Here is a 19,041-nt window from a genome sequence, read left to right on the forward strand (position 1 = left end):
GCCAATGACTTCATTCGACACTGAAACGCATCGTTCAGCCATGTTGTGGTTTTGAATGAGGAAGAAGCGGGAGATGATATTCTGTTACGAGTTTTTACGCCAAATTACGTGTCGCGAATGAGTTTATACGCATTGGTGTAATGCATGGTGCTATATCGTGCATTCCGAAACTATTAGTTCCCGTCTATTGCGACTCTGTTGTAATTTAGACATTGTTCTGAAAATTAGCCGCGTTGCTAACAACGCTGGCTAGGTTGCGTGTTAGCATTGCTAGCGACTAGGCTACAGACTGCTCCGTTAACTATCAGACAGCGGGAAGTTTAGCCCTGTTTAACTTTTATTGCTCGAATGACTCGCGCTAGGTTCGTTTGTGTTGGCTTCAAATGCCACTAGACGCCACTCACTTGTGGTAACTTACTTAATAAACAGCGGCGTGATTTGGCCAACTTAAAACCATGTTGAATAAATTGTATGAATGGGTGGAGTCAAGTGTTGCAAATCTGCGCAATGGTGTTCCAGCTGTTGTTCCTTCTCACGCAGACCGGACACTTGAAAATGATGACATTCGGTTGAGACGAAAACGACGAATTGAATGGTGAGTGGCGTATAGGGGTTTATAAGCTATATGAGTTAGCATTCACATTATTCAATGGTCGTTTTGTAGTCTAAATATCTGCATCTGTCTGTAGCGTGAAAGACTTACACGAAAACGACCATGGTGAACTGATGGCAAAGAAATCTCGGATGGGTGAGCAATTAATATCAGTGTATTTGTTTCAATTTCGCTAACACTTGCATTTCCTTAGGAGATCTTATTGACACGGTCAAGATCGCAGCTGAAGGACTAAAGAATCGAAGCTCCACTGTGGTGACGTGGATGAAGAACAGTGTGAGCCCTGCTTTGAGTAACATGCTCCCTGCATCCTCTGCTCATCCTCTTGAACCTCAGCCACAGCCATCATCACCAGCTGAAAGATGGAAAACGCTACCTGTAAGTTAAGAATTAATAGGGCATCTTTTGTAACCAAGGCAGATGGGTATTCTCAATGTTTCTTATTCTGTAGAACAGGGGTCAGTGACTTTTTGACCCAAAGAGCCATAATAGGAAAGTGTTTTGTTTAATTTGAGAGAGAGCCATACCATATTTTAAGATTAAAATCATCAAAATTGCCAAACCTGCCCTCCAGACAAAATTGTAATCTTTCAGTGCATTTATTTCACTGTGTGACTTTGGATGATTTGACGACATTTATTAAATAATAATAATGCCAAAGCCTGTGTCCAGTTTCAACAAATATAACACTTTATACTTGTCTCCCTCCCTCAGTAAATCAAGATTGTTTAGGGTAATTTTAAACTTTTTTCCCCTAAATAATGGCTAAGAGTTCTATTTGAGAAAGGCAGAAAGGAGTGTGTGCATAGCTCAGCCCACGCTTAACGCTTACTCAATGAAATTGCTGTGTGATTGGCTGGCATTTTGGGGTGTCTACAGTTTGTTCTGTGGGGTTTCATCATAGGGTCTCAAAACTGAACATACATTGTTTACTGAGATTGCATATTAAGTTTTTTTTTTGTGTCATATAGCCAAAATTGGGTCTTTTGGAGTGTCACTTAGATTCTAAACTGTAGTTGGGACTGCACGCATCAAACTCAATTCAGTTGTTGTTATAGTTGTAACGCTAAAGAAGATGTTTGCATGACTAGAAATTGATCTCCGAGCCATATGTACTCCTGAAAAGAGCAATATTTGGGTCACGAGCTATAGATTTCTAACCCTTCCTATTGAAAAATCCCGGCAGGCCGCAAGGGTTTTAGTGTCTCTTGAAGTTGTATTATTTAAAAAAACATTTATTTTAAATATATTTAAATTGTGAAGTTGTATTATTGAAATATATTTTTAATTAATATATAAATGTGAGGTTAATAAAAATGATTATTGTATTACCGATTTAATGGCTATGGTATGTATTTGTGGGCAGCACGTGGTTAGCGCTTGTGCGGCACAGTTCATGTCATGGGAACCTGTCGTGGGTTCAAATCCAGCTCCAGACTTCCTGTGCGGAGTTTGTATGTTCTCCCCGTGCTTGCGTGGGTTTCCTCCGGGCACTCCGGTTTCCTCCCACGTTCCAAAAACATGCATTTCAGGTGAATTGGCCGGTCCAAAATTGTCCCTAGGTGTGAATGAGCGAATGAGTTGTCTGTCCCTGTGTGCCCTGCGATTGGCTGGCAACCAGTTCAGGGTGTCCCCTGCCCAATGCCCGGAGATGGCTGGGATGGGCTCCAGCCCCCCCGCGACCCTAATGAGGATAAGCGGTACGGCTAATGAGATGAGATGAGGTATGTATTTGTGCTATGCACTTGTAAATGGAAGGAAACCTAAACAAATGTTTCAATTTAATTTAAAATCTGACTATGGTTTGCAAAGTAAGACACACTTCAAACACATTGTGTCGTGTGGCTTTGGGGGACAACAGTGGAACACCACACTTATTAGTCGTGTGTTCAACTCGAATTTATTTGCTGTAAAATGCTTTAAAACACCATTTAGATGGAGAGTTTTATGTGAATTAATAACAAATATTCTTTGTTTTTGCATTATTAGGAAATTTCTCACTCCAATTTCTAAAGCTTTCACAGCAAATGATTATTGGCTCCAAATATCAGTTATCAGCTTCCACTTAATACTAATAATCGATATCTGTATCGGCCCTGAAAAACCCATATCAGTCGATCCTTAATTAAAATGTCTTAAATCCAATTTTTGAAGTCTTAAAAAAATAACACATTACCAGGATTTATATTTGTTAGAACTAAAAAGATTTAGTAACATTTATTAATCGTCTTTTTTAATAATTCACCAGTTTTATTTTATTGGCAACATAACCTGACCAAAATAACGGAAGTATCAAAACGGTGATGTAGTTTCAGTTGGACACATGTCTTGGGTCACCCACAATACACATAGGCTTTCTTTGGACCATGGGAAAGTGTACATTAATTGAGAAGTGGCTGAGCCAGTTAATGTGTACGAGGCCCGATATATTTTGTGCAAAAAATATTTGTGGTTCTGTTTTTTTTTTTTTTTTTTTTTAAATCTAGTCTTGAATTTCCTTTGCAAAAAGCATGAAAAAAGCCTTGAGTCACAAAAATATTCCTTCAAGACGAAGAGAGCAGTATGCACCCGCCACACGGGGAAGAAGATAGAAGGTGGCGTACCTGTGATGAGAATAGAATTTATAGACATTCCTGGTGACACAGGTGTGATGGAGTGACTGATTTTGTTATGCATTTCTCTAACTACACATACGCAAAGGTATCATTCAGTGCTTGTTACACTGCTTCTGGCGGTCTGTAGAGACGAATTAGAGCTTTGGGAGGTCTTCATTGACTTGAAAAGCGCGATATAAATGCATTTATCATAACTACTGCTGGTCTCTATAAAAAAATGCTTACCACATACACTGTAGCTCAATCCGTGGCATCTTTAGAGAAAAATATTCGGGGGTAACTTTTAAAACATTTTTGATTTGGCTCACTCCCAATTTTGGACTTTGAGTAATGTCACTCCCCAAAAAGGTCAGAAAAAAATATTTGCAGTCATCATGGGTTCAGTAAAGATCTTTGGGGAGTTGTGTTTGAATCAATCACGAAAGTATGCTTAAAGTGCTATTTGCTGTTGGTTTCAAGTCATTTTTATTTGTATAGCCTTAAATCACGAAGAGTCTCAAAGGGCTTCACAGATTGTTACACTATATTACACAGACTATTTTTCAGCCGACGAGAAGAGCAGGTTATTCATATGCTATGGAGTAGAAGTGAGTTTTAAGTTTGAATTAAAACACTGGTTGATCAGCCACCCTCACTCTTTATTTTCAAGAGATTTCCTGAAGAGGCCAGTTGACATATTGGGATTACTAGATTCGGTTTTCATATATGTTTTGACATACAGGATACAACCTTTTGATGCAGAATTTATTTTTACATAATTTTGCTAGCAGGCATACTAATTTCATATCAGGATTTAGATAAAAAAAATATTTCTGTGAAATATAATGCAAATACATATAGCGTATATTGTTTAACAATCGATCGATATTAGTGATATCAGGTTTTCAGGGCCAAAACCAATAATTAGTATTAGGGGGAGGCCAATAACCGGTATTTGGAGCCAATATCCATTTGTGGTGAAAACTTAAAAATTGTCGTAAGAAAATGTTAATAATGCAAAAAGAAACAATATTCGTTATAAATTCAAGTAAGACTTAAATAGCTCTCTAAAACCTTTCACATTTGAATTTCAACACAACTAACATGACTGATCTTTCACGTAAACCAAAAACCAACAGTGCAGAAAATAAAAGTTCTGCTCAGCAGCAATTCGTATAAAGGTACACAAAAACTTAAATATATCCCTGAAGCTTTTCTCAGTAAATTAAACAAAGAACGTACAGTGCAAAAAAACAAAATTGGGCTTAGCAGCAACTCTTATAAAGGTATATAAAAATTAAAATGGCTCCCTGAAACGTTTTTACAATACATAAATTAGAATTTCAACACAACTGACATGACTAATCTTTTCTTAAACCAAAAACCAACAGTTCATTAACTAAAATTAGGCTTGGCAGAAAATCCCTATAAAGATACATCCAAACCTAACTCCCTGAATTTTTTTTGTACTATAAATGAAAATTTTGATTCAACCAAAATGACTTAAATTGACTTCAAACAAAAATTGTATCAAAATTTTAAAGGAGTTCGAAAATTGAAAAAAAGTTAACTACACTTTTTACGCTTTGTCTTAATCTTGAACATGCATTTCTACCTCAGACTTTGTAAAATCTCAATATTTTCAGCGGTCTTAATTCTCAGGCATGTCGGGACACAGAAGTTAGCAGAGCTGCCACTGTTTACTCCACTCAAACGTTATTCTTTCTGCTTCAGTGGCTCTGCCCCCGGTCGACAGAGGCTCGGCATCTGAGCCAAAATATTCAACCTGTCAAATAAATAGAAATGTCAATACCGCTATTTGTCAAATTCCCTAAATCGTTCCGCCCAATTATTGGTCGACCTCTAATATTGTTATACATGTCATTTTTCCGCCCCTAAAGGATTCAGATGTGAATGCCCCTGATCAGACCTTTGCTGCTCCAGCTACCACTTTGGAGTGGAAGCGGCCTAAATCAGGTGAATTCATTTGATGTTTTTCTTTTGAAAGAATATTTTTTGGTTATTTTGTAGATTCATGCACTAACCACTTACCCTGCTGCATACTGACAAATCTGATTGGGTTTATAAAGTTTGTAGAAGGCACGTGAGTCCAAAACACCAGGAGGTCCACAAATTAAATGGGCACCCATGCAGCTTGCATCCCGTCATTTCACCAAAGTTGCCCTCCTCTGCTCTGCTCGGCAGGCCCATTAATGTCAGAAAACACACCAAACCAAGGTACTAAAAACATTTACCCTAACAGTGTGTCTTTGCTGTCTCAGTGTTTTTTGGAATTGTTGTTTAATTCCATACATTTTTTGTTTTGGTTTAGTGTGATTAGTGGAGGGTCCACACTAAACAATTCTACCACCAACATGTACGACAAGACATTTCCAATCAAAATGCCGCAGAAACCGTCAAGCAGAATTTCAGCGGTCCACGCACATCAAGCAGAACCTCGTTGCACAGCGCAGGAGGTCAGACAACATACCCACTTTGCATTTTATATGCTAGTTAATTGTCATTTTTTTAAGCGCCGTTGGCTCTTATTTTCACAGTCTATTAATTTAGAGGAGAAAGAAGCGTACAGACAGCTCCTGACCATGGTCTCCGGCAGTCAGTCATGTTTTTTCAATGGCCACTCGCATTCCATTGGCAGGTCACAGAGAGATTTGTACGTATTCATATTATAATGCATTTTACCACCCAACCTGTCCCATCCTTAATAAATTTAACTTTAGTCACTAGTTTAAAGTGACCAAAAGGACAACTCTATTTTGGAGTATTGTAGTACAACTGTTATCATTTTTACATTGTCATCAGCACAAGCCTTCTGAGCCCCGGCCGCAGACGGCTACGCTTGTCCTCATTTGCCGGCTCCACGGCAGGAGATTCTTCTGAGGGCCCTCCCAGCCCTCCCAGCACGGGGGGGCTGTCTAGCAAGAGTTTCAGCAACCTTCCCAGCAACATTCCCAGTCCAGTGGCAGCCTCTTGGAAGCCAGGGAACTACCAGCCATGGTCTCTTGATGCAGACTTCAGCTCCAGCCAACTGTCCCCGTCCGCTATGCAGGACACCTGCTCTCAGGATACTCAGTCATCTGGTCAGTTAGAAATCTTTGTTTTTATTTACATTAAACCTGTTCAATCGATTTGACAATGGCTCATTCTTGGTTTTTGGTCCCTTTTGTCTTTCAGCCCATGATGGTGACTCTGTTATTATTGTCAATGAGCACAAAAGTAAAATGCAAGATACAACAAGGTAGAGTTTTTTTGGGCTAATTATTCTAAAAGCAAATGTACACGCAATATATCTAAATAGTGTCGTCAATATTTTTTTTATATTTTAAAATTATAAATTAAAAAGTACTTCAAATCCAGATCTGTTTAATTCATTTTGGAATGACAAACTTTCCTTGTATCTTCCCAGCATGCCATGTTTCCAAGCTGAGCTGTGGATCAAAGAATTGTAAGTATTGAAGTTAAATTTTCTCCGTCCCTGTTTAATTTTTTCAACTCTTGAGAAACTATAATGTATCCTGTGACTTTAGAGCAAGTATTTATGACTCTCGAGCAAGAGAAAGGCGAAGACAGATAGAACAACAGGAAGCCTTGGCTGCCCTGTTGCTGCGTCAGGTGAGACTCTGACTGCTATTCACACTTGTTGCCAGTCCTTCATTTTGGATTTTACCTACCTGTACTGCCATCGTTTTTTAGCGTTTGTCTGATGGAGGCCAACACCGCACAGATGTGGAGGTTCATGTTCGAGTTCCTCTGGAGAAAGAGATTCCTTTGGCTCTTGTTATAGAAGAGTGCGAGAATTTGGACGATAAACCTGAATTCCCAGAACTCACCAAGGTATGGATTATTTTTATGTTGTACTGCATGCACGTAGAAGTTTATGAAATCATGCCTTCTCATCTGCTTTTGGAGAATAATTTGTCCTATTTCTTCTGCTAAGGAAATGGAGGCACAAGTGGACGGGGTGTTGAGACATGGCAGTCCAGATGAGGTGGTTACTGAAGGTTTCGCTCTTAGTCTGACACGCAAGGATTTGCAGACTTTGTGTGGCCTAAACTGGCTCAACGATGAGGTGAGCTCAGACCGAACAAAATGATACCGATAAATTACTGTCAGTGTGATTTTTCTGATCACCTTTTTTATTGTTTGAGTTTAACTGACTTTAAAACACTTATAATGTATTTAAAGGGGGGCATATCATAAAGTGTTTCCTCAATGTTACCTTTAAAAATATGGTGGTTTGCATAGTTTATTTTGAGACCATTGCTGATCTGTGTGAATGTGTAAGTGCAAAAAATAATTAAGCCTTTGAGATGGAGCATGGGTCTGAAACTTGTAGAAATAGACTGCTGGGTGATATTTTGAGACCTAATATGAAAGTTTGTTAGTTCGGCAACACAAGTTTGATATAGATGTTTACTTTGTGCTAATTAGTTAGGTTGGACTTGAAATTCAGAACAATTCACTCATGAATACAACCACAATTACCTTGCAAAAAAGTTCTTTTTGTATTTTAAATGGTTATTCATTAGTCCATGTATTTGGCTGCTGCTGTTGTAAGCGTGAGACTGAGCGGATTAGAGAGGGTAGGTTACGAAGGAAAGAGCTTATGAAAAAGAAGCAGTAGGAGAAGGAAAATTTAAATTGATGTAAGTCTTCCCTCCAATCTGATTTGCTAGCTACTTGTTTTGTTCATCACAGACTATAATTTTCAACAAATAAGCTGAATCAATGTCCCATGTTCAGAAACTTAAGGCTTAAAGACTGATAATACACACATTTGAATCAGAATTTCCTTCCTATGTAAATATGTAACTTTTTTTTATTGAGTGAAATATTTTTTTCATCCCGTCACCTCACAGTAATTATTAATATTTTTCTCAAGCAACCTTTGTGTTTTGTAATCGCTCATTAACTTCTAAATTCCCTTTTCAGGTGATCAACTTTTACATGAACCTACTGGTGGAACGGAGCAAGAGCCCCAAGCTCCCTTCCGTCAACACCTTTAATACCTTCTTTTATCCAAAGCTGCGTAGCAGTGGCTACTCCGCAGTGCGCCGCTGGACCAAAAAGATGGACATATTTACTAAAGACATCCTGTTGGTTCCTGTCCACTTAAGAATGCACTGGTGCCTCTCTGTAAGTGTCACAGCTCTCTTGGATTCTTCCCGAAGTCTTCTGATCTTGTTGGAAGCACCGAAGCGTTTCTCATTTCACTCTTTTTCTCAGGTGGTGGATTTTCGCAAAAAAGCTGTCACATATTTTGACTCTATGGGAGGAAATAATGATGGAGCATGCAAACTGTTGTTGTAAGTTTAGTAGACAAACCGAAGATTTTTTTCTGCTGTTTTTTGGAAGGGGTGTGGGGGGGGAGTTTTAGTGTCAAGACTAATCTTGCGTTTCTCCTTAGGGATTATCTACAACAAGAAAGCAAGGATAAAAAGGGCAAAGAGCTGGATACCACAGATTGGACTTTATACAGCAAAAAACGCAATGTAAGTACTGTTTGAAGTGACTAAGAAGACAAAAGTGTCCTTTCCAGTGACATCACTGAGCCATTTGTTTTTGTGCTTAGCTGATTTTTCTTAAAAAAAATTACTTTTCATTGGTGGATTCTAAGTGTGTGAGCACTTGGGCACACCAAGTTGGTTATTTGGTCTCTGGTCATGAAACTCTAATGCATTAGGTGGCAATAGTGGACCACCACTTTTACATTAAGGAGGAAAATCAAGGAGATAGAGATGTATCTGTAAAATAATTTCAAAGATTGCTGTTAAATTAAAATTTAGTTATTTTTATACTCAAAATAATCTAAAATCCTCATGGCATTTGAGCTCATCACAACCTTATTCTAAAACTTAAGGTATTGTAACCTTATTACAGTACTTTTTTATTTTAACAGTCATTAGGTTTACAATAAAAAATGTTCACTGGACACATCTAAGGGTATCAGTTTTTAGGACACATTCCCATAACTAATTATCAAAATTCCGGACTTGATTCTGCAGTATCTGCATTTATGCTCAATTACTCATCTTCGTCCTCACAGGAAATCCCACAGCAAATGAACGGCAGTGACTGTGGAATGTTCACATGCAAATATGCAGATTACATTACCAAAGACAAGCCTATCACATTCACACAAGTACGTGGTCAACAAAATATTTTTTGTCGAGTTCTTGTCGCGACTAAAATGTTTGCTGTTTGTTTTGCAGAAGCAGATGCCATATTTCAGGCGGAGAATGGTTTGGGAAATAGTGAACCGAAAGCTGTTATGAACGTGTTTTTTGTTGGCCTAACTTTGACCTGCAAAAAGCATTGCAACACCAGCCAATAAATTCAGGGACTGACTGTTCTTCAAAGGTACCTCGGAGATTGGCCTACAGCATTCTGATGGAGCACCGGCACTGCGGTTTTTTTTGTCCTGCCCGAGGGTTTTGAGCCCCAATGCACAGATGCATCTGTAAAGTTGTCACTACGGAGGTGGGAAATGCATCAAACAAAAACACATTTCTCGTCCAATTGGCATTGAATCCATTCAACGTCTTTTATAAAAGCTCAGGCTCAAAACTCAAATTCTGCCTCCAACCTTCGTGTAGGTTTACCTTGACTGTTGGCTTGCAGGTGGAGCACCCAAATAGTACCTCACCAGCTGCAAGTTAGGTCTACATAGTATTTTTCGCTCACCAATTTGAGTACCGTATTTTCACGACCCTAGGACGAACCTATCTATTTCATTTAAGACCTACACAGTGCACACGGCACGATAGGGTGCTAGCGCCTTGTGTTGCAGTCATCGCTGATGTGCATAAATCTGACTCCCCTTTGCGTGAACTATGCTTCTCGGTGTTGGTGACGTTTGCATATGTCTTAATAAACTCAATCTATAGACCAGGGGTGGCAAACTAATTTGACACAAAGCCGAAATTTTTAACTGAGAATCAAAGAGCCACACCACGCACTGACCTGCCATGACTGACCGACAGACAGACACAAACACACACAATTAAAAACATTATTTGCTATAACACACTCCTCTCCTTATAATACAACAAGTATCGTTCTTGTGTTGATTTTAAGGAAAGTGTCCACCCTCAATACACTAAAAAAAAAAAAACAACAACTAAACATTGAAACAAGACAAAGAGCCACAGTATATAGAAAATATGATGAGGCAAAGAACCGCATTCTTATTGGCCACGTGTTCGCCACCGCTGCTATAGACTACGATCATTTTTTTGTTTTGGCCACGGCAATGACTATTTCTTTATGAACACATAAAGACCACGGATGCGACACGCTCTGTCGGAAGCATAGTCCGCGGTCATGGGTAGGGGAGTCAAATTTAGGCAAATTTCTAGCGGTTGTTCTTTTTCCATGATCTTCCACGTGGCGTAGAAATCAACACACCATAGCGGTCGGAAATGATTCAATGATGGGAAAGTGAAGTTTTGAATTTAATATTTGGGGGGACAACCCTGTTAAGCCTTCTGGTAGCACAATAACTTTCAAATTGCTAGCTACGCTACGTCGTTAGCAGTCATGAGTACTCCCATTAACAATGCATTGTGTGACGTCAAGTGTCTTTCTGCACAGGTGGGAAGATCGCATAGAAGTTACATTTAGTTGGAAATGTAAACTATCTCACAAAAACATTGTATTTTACCCCAAAATGTTGTTGGTCTTAGGTATGACTTGTACAAGGCTTATACCTGAGACCTCCGAGTCTTACGTCCGAGACTCGGGGCGCACTGCACGATAGGCAGTGTCGCACAATTTGAAGAAAATCCGAGACTTCTATGAGCGCCTTGTGGTCGTGAAAATAACAGTGCTAAACTTGAAGTAGAGACAACCTTTGGTGTGAGAGAATTGTGTTTATTACAGCAGCACAGTAGGAGGCTTTTGGGCATCGAAATAGCATAGGCCAACAAAGTCAAACTTATGACACTTTTAAACTGGGTCACAAACATTGTATATTCTTTGCTTTTTGTAATATGCTTATTTACATTAAACAAATATTTTTTAATATTAATAAATTGTGCAAAGATTTTGGAATAGATATGTTGATTACAAAATGCTGTTTTGCTTTGCTGTTGATCAGCATGTCAACTAGTACAATGTTTACTTACGTTTGTCGTAAAAAAGAAAGGGTAAAAGTATTGTCTTGCTAAGATTGTAAATTAAGGTTCAAAGTCTATTTTATGTGAGTAAAAACATTTTGCTATATTCAGAATATTTTAAATTTTGTACATATTTCAAAACAGCTTTTTTTTTGTACTTCCAAGTTTCAATAAATTCTCATCTATTCTTTGTCAAAGTCGGTTCTTGTCTTTTCCAGAACTTGAGTACTGTACATTAATTCCACACCTCATCTTGCAGCCATAAAAACATAAACAATTTTCACCCTGTAGGCATCTATGAAAGCACAACGACGGATCATGTATCCCGAAAATGAAAAAGCAAACACGTTGACACATGGCTGGAAACGTATGCCTCCTTGGTGGAGGTCAACATTTAATTTACAAAAGGACAGTTCATCAAAGTCAAAAGCTGTTGAATTCTCCCTAGGTGGTGGATGTCGAGGGCAGCATCATGGCACGGACGAACAAACTAATATTAAAAAGACGCCAAAAACTTGACAAGGCGAACCATGTCTGAAAGCGGAGCTATCCTCGATTAGCAGCAACCATTCATTAGTCCCAGTGAACAAACATTCAGAAAAACACAAGATATGGAATGAATGTTTCCAGAAGGTGGCAATAAAACACATGATATTCCTTCAAAACTACACCAAGTAGTTTTGTGTCCATCCTTTCAGTGGATTCAAGGCATTACTGTGATGTGGAATGGCCCTTAAAGCACGCGGAAACAGCTTCACGGTTCACTCCAAAACATGTCAATCACTCTTTGGTTATGATTGGACAGTAGAGTGTCAAGTAACGTGGCTTAAAAAAGATCAATTGCAGGGTGAGAAAACAACAGACTACACAAGACATGAGTGTCTTAAGCAAAACATGACTAGGCGTACAACATCAACCAAATCGCGACACAAATTCCCTATTGTGTGCAATCTTTTTCTCCTTTCTCACCGAGTCCCTCGAGGCTCACTGTGAGGCGTTCCTTTTTTGAAGTGTAGTTAAATTGCATTTGTAAAGGATAATAAATAAATTGCATAGATTGTCAGACATTGGGCTGGATGAGCAAAGGTTGGACGGAGGATGTATAGGATATTGACACAGTACCAGCTGTGAAGAGCGTACTAAAACTGCTTATTGCCTGCAAGCCCTTAACTTACCTCATCCCAAAATTCAGTTTTGTTTAAGTTTGTAGCAATGAAATGTTGAGGCTTAAACTACATTTACACTAATTCTTCCGACCAGCAGTTGGCGCTATGGATTAAATGCAATGAAGATGGGACAAATTTATAGACTATTAGGGCGGCTCGATTAACTTCATCAGAGTATGTTGGGACGATTAGCAGTCCAGAGCCGTCAGACATGAGGATAGTAACTATAAATGTTTTATTATGAATTGATATTTATTGTTACATTTTTTTCAACTTTTATTTTTGAAGCTTTACTCTTGTATTTGTTTTTCCTTAAATGGAATTTTTTATTAATAGATAAGTTTTGTTTTTATTCAATTGTCAGTGTTTTGGAATGGAATAGGATTTTTTTAATTTCAACTCTAATAACATAATATTAAAAGACAAAAACTATACATTTGAAATTTATTTCAGTATTCATTTTGTTTATTTTGTCGTTTACTTGTCACAACAAATGAGTTTCCCAGAAGCATAATATGTATATAAAAAATTACAGTTTATCCTTTCACAAATTAGTATATTTTTCACTTGCCCTCTGATTTTATTCGTCCATTTTAGAATTAAAATAAAGCCATTCATTTAAGGAGGTGACCCAGTGGTCTGAGCTTTTCACTCTTTGGTCGATCAGTGGTCAACAAATCGGCTACTAATGTCTTGCTTCCTGCTAGCTGAGACAAGAAAGCCATTGCAGTCCATCTGTGCTCTCGTAGATTAACCAATAGGTGAAAAGCTCAGCAAGTTTGAATAACATTCTGTTGAGACAATAAACCGACAGAATAAAATAAGAAAATGCATAAGTATATGAATTAATTGCATTTAGGTCAAATATCTAGGTATTGCATGATATATTCATGTTCATTTATATAGCATTTATTACAACTTATGGCAGGATCTGTCCTCCATATGCGGGGGTGCTATTATAATATAGAAGCAGTTGTCTACTTTTCATCACAGAATGTGCGAAAGTAAATTAAGCCTGTGCAGCTTTGCACCTTTGATCCACTGACACAGCTTTCTTACATCAGAACTCATCACAATCACAGTGATCGACCCTAAAATATATTTAAGCAAGACTTGAAATAGGTAGGGTGAAATTCTGCAGCACGTCACTGGAAACTTAGTGTACATATAGCTTCAAAACAACAAAGAATTGATTCCAGATGAAGAGGCATACTCATTAGTTTCTAACAGACATAAGATAAAAAAAAAAAAAACACATTAAAGCCTCCTTGAAGTTGAATGTACTCGCGGGTTGACAAAGTCAAATTAACAGTTTGCGAACACCAAAACTATGAAAACATTGGATGCACACAGCACGTTATCAAAAATAAAATCAAGGTTTCTTTACAAAAGATGAATCTGAAAACAAATGAAACCAAATATTAAATATGAAAAATAGGCACATAGAAACACAAAAAAAACGTGCCAACTGATACAAGAAGTCAGTCGCGTGATATGGATTCAGACTTGTGGCAGGAAAAAAAGGAAAATTGGACACCCCTCTTAAAATAATAAAGCATACAAGTGTAGAAAATGTGATGTGCAAGCAAACTTCCAGTCAATGATGCTGGACTGTTCTGCAAAAAAAACGACACGATCATAACATCCACTCTCCTATGTACAGTGGCTTGCGAAACTATTTGGCCCCCTTGAACTTTGACTTTTTGCCACATTTCAGACTTCAAACATCAAGATATAAAACTAATTTCTTGTGAAGCATCAACAATAAGTGGGACACAATCATGAAGTGGAACACACTTTATTGGATATTTCAAACTTTTTTAACAAATAAACGAAAAGGTAGGTGTGCAAAATTATTCAGCCCCTTTACTTTCAGTGCAGCAAACTCTGTCCAGAAGTTCATTGAGGATCTCTGAATGATTCAATGTTGATCTAAATGACAAACGATGATAAATGGAATCAACCTGTGTGGAATCAAGTCTCTGTATAAATGCACCTGATAGTATCAGGTCTGTTTAAAGTACAGAGATCATCATGAAGAAAGAGGAACACACCAGGCAGGTCCGATATGCTGTTGTGAAGAAGTTTAAGGCTGGATTTGGAAACAGAAAGATTTCCCAAGCTTTAAACATCCCAAGGAGCACTGTGCAAGCAATAACATTGAAACGGAAGGAGTATCAGACCACCGCAAATCTACCAAGATCAGGCCGTCCCCCTAAACTTTCAGCTCATACAAGGAGAAAACTGATCAGAGATACAGCCAAGAGGCCCATGATCACTCTGGATGAACTGCAGAGGTCTACAGCTGAGGTGGGAGAATCTGTCCATAGGACAACAATCAGTCGTATGCTGCAGAAATCTGAGCTTTATGGAAGAGTGACAAGAACGAAGCAATTTCTTAAAGATATTCATAAAAAGTGTTGTTTAAAGTTTACCACAAGCCACCTGGGAGACACCAAACATGTGGAAGAAGGTGCTCTGGTAAGATGAGACCAAAATCGAACTTTTTGGCAACAATGCAAGACGTTATGTTTGGCGTAAAAGCAGCACAGCATCACCCTCAACGCACCATCCCCACAGTCAAACATGGTGGTGGCAGCATCATGGTTTGAGGCTGCTTTTCTTCAGCAGGGACAGGGAAGATGGTTAAAATTGATGGCAAGATGGAAGGAGTCAAATACGTGACAATTCTGTAAGAAAACTTGATGGAGTCCAACCTGAAACTGGGATCGAGATTTGTCTTCCAACAAGACAATGATCCAAAACATAAAGAAAAGCTAAATTGGAATGGTCCACCAAAAAACATATCAAGGTGTTAGAATGGCCACGTCAAAGTCAAGACCTCAATCCAATTGAGAATCGGTGGAAAGAACTGAAAACTGCTGTTCACCAACCCTTTCCATCCAACCTCACTGAGCTCGAGCTGTTTTGCAAGGAGGAATGGGCAAAAATATCAATTTCTTTATGTGCAAAACTGATAGACATACCCCAAGCGACTTGCACCAAAAGGTGGCGCTACAAGGTGTTAACTCAATGGGGCTGAATAATTTTGCACACCCACTTTTTCGTTTCATATCTTTATGTTTGAAGTCTGAAATGTGGCAAAAGGTCACAAAGTCCAAGGGGGCCGAATAGTTTCGCAAGCCACTGTACAAGCAGCGCCGTGTTCTGCGTATTCAACTGGAATGATTTCAATTAACGTTGCCCTCCACTCTCGAGTCGAGCTCCGTCTACACAGGAAATCTTTGATTGTCTAAAGCGTCGGCAAGATACTCGCATCTGGAAATGACTTCTTTGATTTCAGGATGCACTACTGACTTAACATTGGGAGTGAATGGTTCTTTAAAGGAACTGTGTCTGCAACTAACATTCAGAACACGAGAAGCAACACACTCACACAAACACACTCAAAACAAAATATGTACAACAAAGAGAAGTGGGAAACTCCCAACGACAAAACAAAACGTGCTAGCTTGAAATGTGTGTTTAAAAATACAGTTTTCTATTTTTTACTCTGTCAATCCAAGCGCCGTTCCGTCTGACATTTACCATCTTTGCTGGACTGGAGGGAACGTAAATAAAATAAAAAAGTCCTTTTTGTGTAACAGTCCATGCTCTTCAAAAGAAGGATCTGAGAACACAATCGTTACTTTTAATGTAAACAATTGAACTTGAAAATAAAAAAGTACCATATTTTCTGCACTATTAGGCGCACCTACAAGCCTTCATTTTTTTCAAAAGCTGACCATGCGCCTTATAATACAGTGCGCCTAATATAGGGATCAATATTGAGTCGCAAGGTCTTGCAACTAAGGCAAGCAGCTGCCGACTAGATTTCCCCCCGTAAGAGAAGTAGTCAGCGGTGTATGCTGGGATATACCAGAGTGTCATTTCCAAACTAACATGTCAATTATCATTTGAATCGGTCACTATTAGCTAAAGTTATTCGGAGGAAAAGGAGGCGGATCCTTTTCAGCATTTACAGGATCACATAGGCTAAAGCAGGGCAAAACAAAGCCTACAATTGGCCGAAAAAGATGCGAATCACAAGTTAGGTTGCTCTACGGCTTGGAGAAAACATGTTTTACTAGTCTGTATAAACAGGAATTATGGGGCTAAACAGACAGCTAGCAACAAGCAACGTCCATCAATTTTCTCTTTTATTTGTCGGCATTATTGCATTATATGTTTTGGAGCACGTAAATATTTTTCACGGTTGGATTTACTACACTCACTGATGTAAGAGGACCCTGGTTGCGTATTATTATTGAATGTGATGGCTGCAAGACTACTTTGGCGAGCTACCCCGGCTTTATATTTTCCCAGTATCTTGTTTCAGACTGAGCTTGATGTTTCTGTGATGAGTCTATTTTTAAATTTAATTAAATTCAATTGAAGTGTTTATTGTCATATGCACGGCAAAGAACCACGTTTCCCTGCACAATGAAATTTTTACTTTGCTTTTAAAAAAATGTAAACTTAGAAATGGTTGGCATTTCTTTAATCCCAAGAACTTAACCTTCCTAATGATATGTGGAATGACGCATTTGAGTGATTGGTACAGACACCGTGTCCGTACGTGTCTGAGACAGAAGTTTGACTGAACTATCTGACTGTTTTGTTGACATTTCTACTTTAGTGCCTTGTAGTCCGCTGCGCCTTATGTATGGAAAATATACGACAAAAAACTATTTTTGGGGGGTGCGCCTTATAACCCGGTGCGCCTTATAGTGCAGAAAATACGGTACTCATTTGAAATACTACTCACTGTTGTTTTCACTTGGTATGCTGGTAGGAGTAGCTTGTGTGTTCGTTGGGTGTCTCGATCGCAACCGGCTGTTGGATGGCGCTTTCCTAAATGGGGGCAAAGTTGAAGTGAGGGATTGGCAGGCACACACTGTCAATTTACATTATGTTGGATTTAAAGGGACACTGACTATCATTTGCCCCCTAGAGGCGTATGGTGAGATACTACCAAAACATAGTGCTAAAAAGCAGAAGGGAGAATGACCAAACATCACAATTTTTCTTTTCATTTTTTGGTCAAGCCTTTTTGAGGTTTTTGGGCAACCGTAGCAGCAAGATGGTAAACAATTATGTAAGCTCTCTCTAGGTGAGACTCTTGTTATATAAAACAAAGAATGATTTTTCGACCTTCAAGTATTTTAATAAAAGGCATGTTTATAAGATAGTTCATCCATCTATCCAATATCTGCACCGCTTATCCTCAGTAGGGTCGCGGGGGTGCTGGAGCCCATCCCAGCTGTCTTCGGGCAGTGGGCAGGGGACACCCTGAACTAGTTGCCAGCCAATCGCAGGGTACACAGGGACAGACAACTCATTTGCTCATTCACACCTAGGGCCAATTTGGCCGGAGGAAACGCACGCATGCGCGGGGAAAACATGCAAACTCTACACAGCGGGTTTGATCTCACAACCTCAGAACTGTGCCGCACACACGCTAACCACTGTGCCGCCATTCTGGTATTTTCTCAATATCTAAAACAATATTATTTTATTTGACCTCATTCATTAAAAATATGTATAAATAATTGTCCCTAAATAAAAATAATGTTGTTTTTTTTTTTCCTAATTTGAAAAAAAATCAAATAAATTAAAAAAAACTATTTTAAAGGCTTTGGTGCTGCTGACTAGTAAGTACCAAGCTTTGGGGAATGATTTTAATATAATATATATCACTACTAGATGGCAACCTCAATAATCGTTTTATAATCAAATTCACATCCCATAACCATAATTTGGAAGCCTCCAAAAAGTTCCCCAGCCCTCCAGCTAAGGCAAACCTTTTCTGTCATTAATTTACTATTTTGCCCCCCCGCACAAATTGTTTTCCGACCATTGTGGGCCATCCCTGACCTAGAAGGTTTATTTGAAATCATACTTATAAAAGTAAAGGTATCAGAATGAAAACTCTTAAATGTAATTAGGCTCATCAGCAACAACAAAAATCAAAAGATAAATCAAATTTTAAAATAATGTTTTCTGTGCTTACCTCAACTGAGATGTTTGTAGGAGGCACTTGTGTGTACTGGGGGACATACGTCCCCTGCATAGACGCGTTTGCAGGCATGTACTGAAAAAACAATTGTACAAAAGTACTTTAAGGAGGTGCTCAGGGCCAATAATCATTTCTCAAATATTTTTACTCACTGTGCCGCTGCTCCCCAAGGACAGGTGGCTGAGCTGTTGCGCCAGGGGCCCCATCATGGACGTCGGCTGGATGGACATGGTGTGCTCCATCCCTGGTGTCAGGACTGCTCCCTTTGAGAGACAACCAACATTGTTTTGTTTTTTTGTTGTTGTTTTGAACTGAAAATCAATTATGTTGCTGGAGAGACTCACTGTGGGCGGCATGATGAATGATTGGTGGTGGAGCCAGGACGGGTTGTGTACCTTGCATGGAAAGACAAGAAGAATTGAGTCACAATTAGGCAGGATTGTGGGGTAATGGAATACATGTAACGGCGTGACGTGCGTTATGTAAATACAGAGGTGCGTAGACTAGCCAA

General features: G+C 38.9%; 2 protein-coding genes across 4 annotated transcripts in view; one reads left to right on the forward strand and one right to left on the reverse strand.

The window, feature by feature from the left end:
• The first annotated feature begins 14 nt into the window (after positions 1 to 14).
• Positions 15 to 11,532, forward strand: senp1 (SUMO specific peptidase 1). Its single transcript, XM_088331246.1, has 18 exons — positions 15 to 595; positions 690 to 748; positions 807 to 991; positions 5,109 to 5,184; positions 5,298 to 5,445; positions 5,540 to 5,684; positions 5,766 to 5,881; positions 6,031 to 6,308; positions 6,403 to 6,466; positions 6,635 to 6,673; positions 6,756 to 6,840; positions 6,922 to 7,062; positions 7,166 to 7,297; positions 8,161 to 8,364; positions 8,455 to 8,534; positions 8,636 to 8,720; positions 9,275 to 9,370; positions 9,441 to 11,532. Exons 1-18 carry the CDS (start codon positions 456 to 458, stop codon positions 9,501 to 9,503), a joined length of 2,136 nt encoding a protein of 711 aa, XP_088187372.1. The 5' UTR covers positions 15 to 455; the 3' UTR covers positions 9,504 to 11,532.
• A 173-nt stretch (positions 11,533 to 11,705) lies between these two features.
• LOC148369301 (RNA-binding motif, single-stranded-interacting protein 2-like) overlaps positions 11,706 to 19,041 on the reverse strand; it is a 55,808-nt gene continuing 48,472 nt past the window's right edge. For all 3 annotated transcript variants that reach the window (XM_088331248.1, XM_088331247.1, XM_088331249.1), the window contains 5 exons: positions 18,875 to 18,925; positions 18,683 to 18,793; positions 18,525 to 18,605; positions 17,280 to 17,365; positions 11,706 to 16,142 (listed from right to left, as the gene is read on the reverse strand). In XM_088331248.1, coding sequence (XP_088187374.1) covers positions 17,288 to 17,365; positions 18,525 to 18,605; positions 18,683 to 18,793; positions 18,875 to 18,925 — 321 coding nt within the window. In that variant the 3' untranslated portion in view covers positions 11,706 to 16,142; positions 17,280 to 17,287. The remainder of the gene's footprint in view (positions 16,143 to 17,279; positions 17,366 to 18,524; positions 18,606 to 18,682; positions 18,794 to 18,874; positions 18,926 to 19,041) is intronic.

The sequence above is a fragment of the Urocampus carinirostris genome, chromosome 3 (genome assembly GCF_059441175.1).
Source record: "Urocampus carinirostris isolate Australia breed hairy pipefish chromosome 3, RoL_Ucar_1.0, whole genome shotgun sequence".
NCBI classification, from domain to species: Eukaryota; Metazoa; Chordata; class Actinopteri; order Syngnathiformes; family Syngnathidae; genus Urocampus; species Urocampus carinirostris.

Excerpts from the sequence above, each read along its gene's own strand:
- senp1 (XM_088331246.1), top strand. The coding sequence starts at position 456 with ATGTTGAATAAATTGTATGAATGGGTGGAGTCAAGTGTTGCAAATCTG. Across the intron at positions 8,535-8,635 it reads GGAGCATGCAAACTGTTGTT|GGATTATCTACAACAAGAAA; the intron begins GTAAGTTTAGTA and ends GTTTCTCCTTAG. Across the intron at positions 9,371-9,440 it reads AGCCTATCACATTCACACAA|AAGCAGATGCCATATTTCAG; the intron begins GTACGTGGTCAA and ends TTTGTTTTGCAG.